Source organism: Muntiacus reevesi, chromosome 1 (genome assembly GCF_963930625.1).
Source record: "Muntiacus reevesi chromosome 1, mMunRee1.1, whole genome shotgun sequence".
NCBI classification, from domain to species: Eukaryota; Metazoa; Chordata; class Mammalia; order Artiodactyla; family Cervidae; genus Muntiacus; species Muntiacus reevesi.
This window is the reverse complement of record NC_089249.1, coordinates 83,055,617-83,068,203: the sequence shown is the minus strand read 5'-3', so window position 1 is coordinate 83,068,203 and position 12,587 is coordinate 83,055,617. Positions and strand designations below refer to the sequence as shown.

Sequence of the window (12,587 nt, the reverse complement as noted above, 5' to 3'; positions counted from 1 at the left end):
GTTTAATGTTTTTAAAAACTACTAAATGTTTTCTGGAATTATTGTGCCATTTTACATTTCTAGTAGCAATATCCAGGCGATCTAATTTCTTCGTATCCTAACAAGCATTTAGTGTTGTCCCTGGTTTTCATTTTAGCCATTCTGATATATATATAGTCATTCAGTAATTTTTTAGTCTGATTACAAGCTAGGTACTTAGGATAGGAAAGTATAGAAACTTTTGTATTCAGCCACACATGCACACACATTTATAGAAAGAGATTGATTCTCCATGCTGCCAAATCTATGTGCACATTTAATAGAATCACTGTTTTGCTAAGTCTCTTAGCTAAAAAGTGAATAGATAAAAAGTGAATAGAGATAAAAGACTTCTTTTTCCTCTGAAGAGTTATCTGATGCAGTAGCCAAGAATAATAAATCTAGTACTTACTCTTCTCATTCTAGAGATTGATTTAGGCCGTGAATCTATGAAGTTGAAGAAAACAATTATATATGTTAAAGTAGTTAGCACTAAGCCTAGGAAAAATAGACTGTTGAACTGTCTTGGGTGGAGCAATTTCACAGTTTTATTTAATTGAAATAAACTAAAATGAGTTTATATAGATGATTTTATTCTTTATAGACTTTCAGCACAATTTATATCAGCACTAAACTGGCCTTCTGCTCATGTCATTTTTTAATAATTTTATTGTTGTATATTCTTATGTCTACTAAATATCTTGTGTGGCATACTAAATATCTTAGTATGCCATCCTTTACTTTAAAAAAAAAACTTTATTGTGGAAGTTTTTAAATATGTACAAAAGTAGACAGAATAACCTAATAAATCCCAATGTACCCATCACCCAGTTTCTACACTTACTGTACCGTGACCAATCTTGTTTTAGCTGTACTGCTATCTACTCCCTCATCAACATTATATTGAAGAAAATCTAACAGATTATATGATTTCATCCACAAATATTTCCATGTGCATCTTTAAATGATAAGGACTCATTTTTAAAATATACCACTAGTACATCCAAACAATGAAAAGTAATTTCTGTTTATTCAAGTATTCATTCAGTGCTCAAATTTCAAATTCTTTCATGCCTTTTTTTTTTCCTGCTCAGTTTGTTTGAATTAGGATCATAGTAAGGTCCACACATTGCTACTGAAAGATACATTGTTGAAATTTCTTTCATCTTCTATAGTTCCTCTCTCTAACTTCACCCCCACACAGTCTATTTATTGAAGAAACCACAAAACCACCTCCTTCTGTTAGTCTCCTTCAGCCTGGATCTTGCTGATTACATCCACATGGGATAGTTTAACATGTTCTTTGCAATTTAAAATGTTCCTCTGTCCTTCAGTTCCTATAAATTGGTACTTGGATACACAGGTTTAATTAAATTCAGATTTGATTTCTTTTTGACAAGAATATTTCATCAGCAGTGTTGTGTGCTTCCATTGATTATCTTACTGTGGTACTAGCAAAGGTTAATGCTCAATATTTAGTTCCATCCATTGATTCATTAGGAGTTGGGAAAAAAAATGGTGTTTTAATTCTATCGTTATTCCTGCTTTGCTTTTTAGCTGGAAAATTGCTATAAAGAGTTTCCCCTCGTCTATTAATACTATTTGGTTATCTGATGGTACAGTTCAGTTCAGTCCAGTCACTCAGTTGTGTCCGACTCTTTATGACCCCATGAACTGCAGCACGCCAGGCCTCCCTGTCCATCACCAACTCCTGGAGTCCACCCAAACTCATGTCCATCGAGTTGGTGATGCCATCCAACCATCTCATCCTCTGTCGTCCCCTTCTCCTCCTGCCCTCAGTCTTTCCCAGCATCAGGGTCTTTTCAAATGAGCTAGCTGTTTGCATCAGGTGGCCAAAGTATTGGAGTTTCAGCTTCAACATCAGTCCTTCCAATAACACCCAGGACTGATCTCCTTTAGGATGGACTGGTTGGATCTCCTTGCAGTCCAAGGGACTCTCAAGAGTCTTCTCCGACACCACAGTTCAAAAGCATCAATTCTTCGATGCTCAGCTTTCTTTATAGTCCAACTCTCACATCCATACATGACTACCGGAAAAACCATAGCCTTGACTAGACAGACCTTTGTTGGCAAAGTAATGTCTCTGCTTTTTAATATGCTGTCTAGGTTGGTCATAACTTTCCTTCCAAGGAGTAAGCGTCTTTTAATTTCATGGCTGCAGTCACCATCTGCAGTGATTTTGGAGCCCAGAAAAATAAAGTCAGCCACTAGATCAGAAACTATAAAACTCCTAGAGGAGAACATAGGCAAAACACTCTCTGACATAAATCACAGCAAGATCCTCTATGACCCACCTCCCAGAATATTGGAAATAAAAGCAGAAATAAACAAATGGGACCTAATTAAACTTAAAAGCTTTTGCACAGCAAAGGAAACTACAAGCAAGGTGAAAAGACAGCCTTCAGAATGGGAGAAAATAATAGCAAATGAAGAAACAGACAAAGGATTAATCTCAAAAATATACAAGCAACTCCTGCAGCTCAATTCCAGAAAAATAAATGACCCAATCAAAAAATGGGCCAAAGAACTAAACAGACATTTCTCCAAAGAAGACATACAGATGGCTAACAAACACATGAAAAGATGCTCAACATCACTCATTATTAGAGAAATGCAAATCAAAACCACAAGAGGTACCATTACACGCCAGTCAGGATGGCTGCTATCCAAAAGTTTACAAGCGATAAATGCTGGAGAGGGTGTGGAGAAAAGGGAACCCTCTTACACTGTTGGTTGGAATGCAAACTAGTACAGCCACTATGGAGAACAGTGTGGAAATTCCTTAAAAAACTGGAAATAGAACTGCCATATGACCCAGCAATCCCACTCCTGGGCATACACACCGAGGAATCCAGATCTGAAAGAGACACATGCACCCCGATGTTCATCGCAGCACTGTTTATAATAGCCAGGACATGGAAGCAACCTAGATGCCCATCAGCAGACGAATGGATAAAAAAGCTGTGGTACATGTACATCATGGAATATTACTCAGCCATTAAAAAGAATACATTTGAATCAGTTCTAATGAGATGGATAAAACTGGAGCCCATTATACAGAGTGAAGTAAGCCAGAAAGAAAAACACCAATACAGTATACTAAAGCATATATATGGAATTTAGAAAGATGGTAATGATAACCCTATATGCAAGACAGAAAAAGAGACACAATGTATAGAACAGACTTTTGAACTCTGTGGGAGAAGGCGAGAGTGGGATGATCTAAGAGAACAGCATCAAAACATGTGTATTGTCAAGTGTGAAATAGATCGCTAGTCCAGGTTGGATGCATGAGACAAGTGCTCGGGGCTGGTGCACTGGGAAGACCCAGAGGGATGGGATGAGGAGGGAGGTGGAAGGGGAATTCAGGATGGGGAACACATGTAAATCCATGGCTGATTCATATCAATGTATGGCAAAAACCACTACAATATTGTAAAGTAATTAGCCTCCAACTAATAAAAATAATTGGGAAGAAAAAAAAATAAAGTCAGCCACTGTTTCCACTGTTTCCCCCATCTATTTCCCATGAAGTGATGGGACTAGGTGTCCATCTGGTGGTACAGTTGGGATATAAAAGGACAAATACTTAATTTCTTTCTAAGTATTTACTCTTTTCAATACAATGATTTGGTTCCTTGGCATCCTGCAATGCCTATAATGATGGTTCCTTTTTTTTTTAAATATTATGAATTTACAGATTTAAACATATTTGTGCTATTCATTCCAATGTGAAGGTGTTTGACTTATACCACAATGTAGAGTATAGTACCACATATACTAAACTTCACTTAATTCATTAGACTTTAACTGTCAGGCCCCCTTATGTCTAATTGTAACAAAAATTATCTCCTCTGAATAAACCACAACTTACATGTCTGTTTCAGACTTCAGTAATGTGATAAGCAAGAGTGATGTGAAGTCATTAGCTGAAGCTGATGAACAAGAAGTTGTGGCTGAGGTTCAGGTAAATATATTGGTCCTCAACACATCTCTTTTATTGGCCCTTTCTAAAGATTTGAGTCTATAAATAAGGAAAGTGCTATCTCTTAAGAAAGGAGGCTATTGATCAGACACAATAAATGTGCATTGCATCACACTCTACTCATGTATATATAGAAAGTTTGGAAGAGGTATCAAATTGAATGGGAATAAAATTAAAGAAGTCGGTGGGAATAAGGAGATTGGAATGTACTGGATTGGTAGGGAGGGTTTCACATGTTGGAGTCAGAGCCAGTTATGTTTTATAAAGGTAGTCTTATGAGCTATGCTATAAGAATGTTCATCCGCACAGTTATAGTTTATGTCTGATTGAGAAAGAATAAGAAGTAAAGGATGAATGAGGTTTGTGAAAGTTCTGTTTGTGATTATCTTGCTTTGGGAATAAGCAGATTGGTCATTATGTTAAAACTTGGAAACTCTTCAATATTCTACATGCTATATGGAATACCTCACATTAGAACATTTCATGTTACCTTTTCCTTCTTAAACCCTTTAGTGTTCTTGAATACATTTATCACAAATGTTTTAAACACATTTATCACCTCAGTGAAGAATATCATCCTCAGGGGAGCAAATAAGCAAGTTTTGGATTTTTAGAAGGATGTGCTAGGTGATAAATTAATAAAAAAGAATGACCTATTTTAAATCACATTCTCCCTCATGAGAATACACTGGATAGCAATGTTCTTACTCGTCTGAGTGTAACACTGTATATCTTTAGCAGTGTTTTATTTTTACTAATTGAAAAGTCTTCTTAAATATGATATGTATACTTATACAACTTTTGTTTTTGATTGGGGTTTTTTTTTAAGATTTATTTTTGCTTCTATTTTATAATTGTCTTATTAATTCCCTCACGTTGACTATTGTTACTCAGTTGTTAATTGAGCAATTTTTCTTTTTTATACCTGCATTTCCTGCAATTTGATTGTATCACGTGGTATTATATCACATATGAAAAATATTATTGCCTGATACAGTTAGGAGTTTGTGGAATAACTGACTGATCTTGGTGCTTTGTTTGCAGGAATTTTATGGTGATTACATTGCTGTGAATCCACATTTGTTTTCCCTCAATATTTTGGGTTGCTGCCAGGTATGGAAAGAAGGGAGGTTTTTGTTTGTTTGTTTGTTTATCAGATGGAAGTTAATTCAGTAAGTAATTGGACTTGTAAGAAAAAATTCAAATATGTTCTATGAATGTATGTTTTTAACAAAAAGGGTCGAAATTGGGATCCAGTCCAACTATCCAGAACAACTCAAGGACTGACAGCTCTCCTTTTATCTCTGAAGAAATGTCCAATGATTCGTTATCAGCTTTCATCAGAAGCAGCAAAGAGACTTGCAGAATGTGTTAAGGTACGGCATTCTGTATCCTCAGTTCCAAAACATCAAGACCATTCATTTCCTTATATTTCAGAAACTAAAAGAATATTTTCTCTGAAACCAAGGAGATGATATGTTACGTTTATTGGCAAAGAGGTAGGAATTATATTTTAAGACCCAAGGCAACAAATTAGAGCTAAGATTCTTAGGTTTAACTCAGGAAACATTTGCAAGCTACTTAACTTCTTTTGATCCAGTTAAACTACTTGCAAAATAAGAGTTTCAAATCCTAACTCCTTAAACAGAATGCTACTAAAATTTTGTCAAGCTTTTGAATCCTTTTATGGGAGGCCTGTGAAAGTGCAAAAAAACTATTGTAAATGTGGTTTTTTTGTATGAATTTTCTATTTATGTCATCTCTATCTGCTCCCAATTGGTTGACCAAATGTCTTTCTGTCTTACCCACAGCAAGTGATAACTAAAGAATATGAACTGTTTGAATTCCGGCGGACTGAGGTTCCTCCACTGCTACTTATTTTAGATCGCTGCGATGATGCCATCACCCCATTGCTAAACCAGGTGCAGAGCCCTTTGTTAGCACAATGGAAGGATGATTTCAAGTGGTATTCATCAAAATGCAGATGTGGAAATGAACATGGTCCATTTATTTGCCTCGTTATTTTCAGCTATTCTTGTTTTTGCCTTGTATTTCCTAGTATTCTGGTATCAGTGTTCTAGCCACAGTCATCTTCAACTCTTGCTTCTGCCTCTTCCTTCCTATCTGTTTCTGCCACCATTCCTAATTAAGGCAACTTCTAGATTCTCTGGTTTCCATGATGGCTTAGCAGTGAAAAATCTGCCTGCAATGCAGGAGACACGGGTTCAATTCCTGGGTTGGAAAGATCCCTGGAGGAGGGCCTGGCAACCCACTCCAGTATTCTTGCCTGGAGACTCCAATGGACAAAGGAGCCAGGGTCACAAAGAGTCATGCATGACTCAAACAACTGACCACGCATGCACACTAGGTTCCGTAGATTCTACTTTTCCAGTGTCTGTCTTTTCTTTCCCATTTATTGCCTTATCTTGGTGTAACTAATCTTTTACAGCAGTAGTCCCCAGCCTTTTTGCCACCAGGGACAGGCTTCATGGAGACAGTTTCTCCACGGACAGGGCTCGGAGGGAGGGCAACCAGAGGGGTGATGTTCTGGCCTTGTATGGTAGTGTTCAGGTAATGCAGTCTATGGGGAGTGGCAGATGAAGCTTGGCTACACTCACTCACCCGAGGCTCACCTCCCGCTGTGCAGTCTGGTTCCTAACAGGCCAAGGACCACTACCAGTCTGCGGCCCAGGGGTTGGGGGCCCATGTGTTATAGGAATTCTGAAATAGTCATCTACTTGATTTCCCACTTTTAATTACTTTCCACTATAATGTATCTCACAGATACAATGTTATTAAATTACTTTTACTAAAGCTCACAGCTCTTATCCTATTACTCCTGACTTAAAAATCTTACCTGTTTCCCATTTGCCTCCTGGATTAAATACAGACTCCTGAACTTGACCACCATGATCCTTCATAATGTGGGCTCAACCTTATAGAAAACCTGCAGCTCACTACTGTGTAGATATGCCTCATTATTCTCTGCCATCATTTTATTCGTGTTGTGACCTCGATCTGAACTCTGGAATGTTTGGAATACATTTTCTTCCCATCTTCACCTCTTAAAATTCGTACTTTTTAAAACCACTTGAAACATCTCCTTGAAGCTTTTACTCTTTGGTCAGATATGATTTTTTTTCCTTCAAATTGCTGTAGAACTTTTTCTCTCATGTCTCATACTGCACTTTCTATGTTGTATCTTTGTTTTCACATTCTCCTAGGTTATACATCCCTTCAAGGCAGACTATGTCTTACTAATGGTTGTTCTGTGAATTCAAGTGCAGTGCCTTACAGTTTGTAGATGCTTTATTAATAGTGACTTTAAATTTGTAGGAAAAGGCACAGTCTATATTTCAGTTCCATCTCAGCTTATAATAATGTTAATGCTAGGGGAAATCTGTGGCTGTGGAGTACAACTCCTCTATGATACAATAGCCTTATATTCTTAAAATTCAAAGTAATATAACTTTACACATTTTTTATATTATATATTTTATATACTTTTAGTAATAATTAAAGAAATTTTGACAGTGTAAAAAAGTAGAAAGAAAAATAATTGCTTATAATTCTGTTTCCCAAAGAAAAGCAATCATTCATTCAGCAAATTTCACTGAGGACTTGTTAGGTACCAGGTACTGTATTAAGTGCTGGAGATAAAAGGTTAAAAGATACAGTCTCTGTTCTCAAAGAGTTCATGATCCAATGAAGAGAAAGTAAACAGATCATTTTAATTATGATGTATGTGCTAATGGCAAAAGTATGCACAGGATGCTGTGTATGAAGCATAAAACATTTTGTTGTACTTATTTTAAGTGCTCTAATGAAACTTGTTTCTTCAAGGATTCACTTGGCAAATATTTTAGGAAATAACGTGCCTACTTTTATAACCTATTATGTTATTATAACAAATCTAGATTATTTATATATATATACACTTATACATATATAAATATTTAGTTTTAGACTCTAGATTTAGGGGGTAATTTGCTGGAAAATACTGTTTTCTCTAATGGGCCTATGACTAAAAGTAACCTATTCTCCGTAAAAGATGAGAAGGCAAATTTTGGGGTTTCTCCTTTTCAGTTTTACCAAATAAGTTCACATTTTGTAAAACTGGAATCCCATCCTTCTTCGCAATGCATATTAAGTAAAAATATAAAATAAAATGGATTCACAAGCAACTTTCTAAATATGCATGTTTTGATCAACCTACAAGGTTTTTTCTGATAATATTAGTGTTCCCAGGATAAATATAGCACTACTCAGATCTGCAAGAACACACTTCTCATGCTGCAGAAAAACCACAGAAGCATACAGGAAGTGGTACAGCTTATAACTGCAGTACCAATATAGCCCTGTCTGTGAAGCCAAAAATATACTCTTAATTCACAGGCAAAAATTGGAGCTAATGATAGATCTAATTTGTTTTCTTTCTATCAGGAATATTAATCTGGCTGCCCTTCTTCCAAAAGTGTGAAATCTAAAAGTATTTTGACTTTTGGATGTTTAACCAATTAAAATGAGAATCTTAATGCTTAGTATAGCACAAAATATTAATAAAATTTGAGCTAAATAGAGAACTTCCATGTAAAAGAGACTAGTTTACTAAGAATATTATCAGTTTTTGTTTTCCTGCCAATTAATATTTCCACATATTATCAGTTACTAATTTTTTTGTCATTATTCTTTATCTAGTGGACATACCAGGCCATGGTCCATGAACTACTGGGTATAAACAACAATCGGATTGATCTTTCCAGAGTGCCGGGAATCAGTAAAGATTTGAGAGAGGTGGTCCTATCTGCTGAAAATGATGAGTTCTATGCTAACGTAAGTGGTTTAAAGTTCTTTTTAAATGTTTCTGTGTGAGGTTAATCCTGATTTGTTAGAATGAGAGCAGGTGTGGGATTTCGTGTGGAAGGATGAGAGAGACATCCTATAGATAAACTGCATCTCAAGGGAAGATGAGATGCAGTTCAACAATACTAACCCTTCAACAATACTTTTTTCTTAGTAATCATGTACTTAGTTTTGCACTTTAAAAATTAGAACCCAGTTTATTTACTGCCCTCCTGTCCATAGCTCTTTGTGAGATTAGTAGTGGTATTCATCACCAGTGTCCTAGACAATATCCAGATTTGGTAATTAGAATGAAATTTTCTTGCCCTTCAATTCTAACTGTATTCATTGTTCTTTTTCACTTCTTGTAAATTGTCTGAAAGTCAGCCTAGTGGATAGAACTGTGTTTCCAACTTCCTTTTTCACAGAATATGTACCTGAACTTTGCTGAGATTGGTAGCAACATAAAGAATCTCATGGAAGACTTTCAGAAGAAGAAACCAAAAGAACAGCAAAAACTAGAATCAATAGCAGACATGAAGGTAAATTGAACATGTACATGGATGACTAACATGCAAGACTTTGGAACTATTCATGTAAGCAACATTTCTGGAATATTCTGGGTCTGATTTCTGCCTTAATTCCTTTTGTTTGGTTCAAGATTATTTTCTGTTTCTCTTTAGGAAACAATATAGTGAAAACTTCATAGTAAGCCATGAACTTCTTTCCATTCTTCAGTCATATTTGAATTATTTAATTACTCAGTCTACTGACGTATACCAGTCCTTCTCTTCTTAAGCATAACAAAATGCTGTGTGATTGAAAGTTTTAGATGCCTTAGTCTGGGCAGAAGAATAATCCCTTCCTTTTTTTTCTCTTCTTCATACATGCCTGTCCTAAAGAAATAACAGAACCCCCAATTGATGTTTTTCTCATGGCAGGCCTTTGTTGAGAATTACCCACAGTTCAAGAAGATGTCTGGGACCGTGTCAAAGCATGTGACAGTGGTTGGAGAACTGTCTCGGCTGGTCAGTGAGCGGAATCTGCTGGAGGTTTCAGAGGTTGAGCAAGAACTGGCCTGTCAAAATGACCATTCTAGTGCTCTGCAGGTACCTATTCAGTCCAATTTGATGAGCACCTACTGTAGCAAGCCACTGTGGCAAGCAGAGCAGGCGCTACGAAGGCAAGTAATCCTTCTTAACCAACATGGAGTCTACAGTCTAACAAGGAGTTGAGACAGGAACACAAATTAGTATTATTTAAGATAGATGGGTTTCCCTGGTGGCTCAGATGGTAAAGAATCTGCCTGTACTGCAGGAGACCCAGGTTCTATCTTTGGATGGGGAAGATAGCCCCTGGAAAAGGAAATGGCAACCCACTCCACTATTGCCTGGAAAATCCATGGACAGAGGAATCTAGTGGGTTACAGTCCATGGCGTTCCAAAGAGCTGGACACGACTGAGTGACTAACACACACAAGATAGATAGATGATAAGAGACACAGGAGAAGAAAAAAGGTGCAGTCCCTAAGGGTTCAGGCAATTAACTGAGTGTTTAGGAGGGCAACCCAGTCAACTAGAAAGAATGCTAGACTAAAATCAGAAGATCTAAATTTTAGTGTTTGAAATGCCACTGCTGGCTTTGGAACCTGGAGCTGTTGGCTTAATTTCTTAGCTATTTTCCTTATTTGTCAAATAGGTATAATGATATGTATCTCACAGGACTGTTAGGAAGATTTAAAGATACAATATCTATTAAAATGCTGGCATCACCAACTCGATGGACATGAGTTTGAGCAAGCTCTGGGAGTTGGTGATGGACAGGGAACCCTGGCATGCTGCAGGCCATAGGGTCGCAAAGAGTTGGACGTGACTGAGCGACTGAACTGAAGTTTGTACTATTGAGCATCTGCTTTTTATTCCACAATCATGTGAATGCCTGCTCCATGTACATAGTACAATGAGTACCTAGAGGAACAAAAATAAATAAAATACTATCTTTTTCCTCAAAGAGTTCACATATTAGTAAGGGAGAAAGAAATTTAAACTAGGAGTTATAATATATGCAATAAGTGCTATACTAGAGGTATTACAAAGGGATATGGAAATACAGAGGAAGGATGGCTGTTTTCCGTCTAAGAAGGATGTGGCTTCTTAGAGAAGATGATATTACTTTTCAAGAAAAGAAATTCTCAGCAGAGAGAATGCAGACATGGAGATGTTAAGGAAAAGAACCAAGGGAACAGAGACTAACTCAGTGTAGCTAGTGCTGGATACAAGATGAGGCACGGTCTTAGATAAGCCAGAAGGACAGATTGAGGCCTGGTTATGGCCACTGAAAGGAGATTGGGCTTTAATCTTAAAATGACAGGAGCTATCAGAGGATTTTAGCAGAAAAGTGACATACTCAGACAATTGGGCAGCATTTCAAGTTAATGTTTAAGTCAAAGTTGTGGTACTGACTATAGTAAGATTTGAGGTTATTAGGGACAGTTTCTTAGAGAAGGTGATATTTAGATGGACTGTAAATAATGAATGGAATCTGGAGGAGGATTTCAGCAAAGCAAAGATGCAGAAGTATGCAAAAAAATAATAAACAGCATGACCTGTTGAGAGTGGGTGTGGAAGAGAAATAGGAGATAAAATTGAATTGGTAAACAGGAGCTAGTTTATGAAGATGCTTGTGAGAGGAGTTTGTATTTGCTGAGATAGGCAAAGAGGTCCAGCATAGAGTCTTATGTAGAAGTTGATATGATGAAAGTAGTATTTTAGGAAATTTAATAAGGATACTTTGGAGGTGAAAAAATTACAACCAGGGAGGCTTAAAACACTCTTCATAGTAGTAAAAATGTACAGAAGGACAAATGTGAAAGACAGTATCAAAGGGAGAAAATAATTTAGAGACAGATTGGCTATAAGGATAACAAGAGAGAACAAATCAGAGATAATTCCCAAGTTCCTGAGACGTGACAAAATGTGGTATCACCAACAGTAAGTAACTTGGGAATGAGAGTCCTTTGGGAAATGGCTGTTTCTAAGCCATTTATTATAAGAAGCACATTTCCTTACTAATAGGACCCTATATTCTAAATCCTAGTCTCTTTCTCTCTTGCAGTTCTGCTTTATAAAATAAAGCCAGCATGGTATAATGGAAGCAACACAGGGTTTGCAGCCAGACTGTCTTGGCTTATGTCCTGTCTCAATGTATCAACATTTCTTTGGGAAAATTACTTATTTTGCCCAAGCTTATCATAAAGTTTGATAATGATTTCAAACTTTTAGGTTGTTATCAGGATTCAGTGAGATGTAAAATGCTTCCCATATGATAGGTGCTTTGTAAAGGTTAGTTTCTTTCCTCTTAGCATAATTTTTTGTTTTGTTTTATTGTTGGCTGCCTTGGGCTTCCCTGGTAGCTCAGACGGTAAAGAATACATCTGCAATGTGGGAGACCTCAGTTCGATCCCTGGGTTGGGAAAATCCCCTGGAGGTGGACATAGCAGCCCACTCCAGTATTCTTCTTGCCTGGAGAATTCCATGGACAGAGGAGCCTGGCAGGGTGCAGTCAATGGGGTCACAAAGAGTCGGATACAACTGAGCGACTAAGGACAGCCACAGCCTGGGTCATAGCCGTGGCGCTCGGGATCTCTCCTTGGTGCGGGGCCTCTCTAGTTGTGGTGCGTGGGCTTAGTTGCTCCACAGTGTGTGGGATCTTAGTTCCACAG

The 12,587-nt window shown here is 37.2% G+C and overlaps 1 protein-coding gene across 1 annotated transcript in view; it reads left to right on the top strand.

Moving 5' to 3' along the window:
* Positions 1 to 12,587, top strand: part of VPS45 (vacuolar protein sorting 45 homolog) — a 64,504-nt gene that overhangs the window by 4,838 nt on the left and 47,079 nt on the right. The window contains exons 4-10 of the mRNA XM_065905115.1: positions 3,927 to 4,006; positions 5,069 to 5,137; positions 5,263 to 5,400; positions 5,836 to 5,946; positions 8,723 to 8,857; positions 9,295 to 9,408; positions 9,808 to 9,975. Coding sequence (XP_065761187.1) covers positions 3,927 to 4,006; positions 5,069 to 5,137; positions 5,263 to 5,400; positions 5,836 to 5,946; positions 8,723 to 8,857; positions 9,295 to 9,408; positions 9,808 to 9,975 — 815 coding nt within the window. The remainder of the gene's footprint in view (positions 1 to 3,926; positions 4,007 to 5,068; positions 5,138 to 5,262; positions 5,401 to 5,835; positions 5,947 to 8,722; positions 8,858 to 9,294; positions 9,409 to 9,807; positions 9,976 to 12,587) is intronic.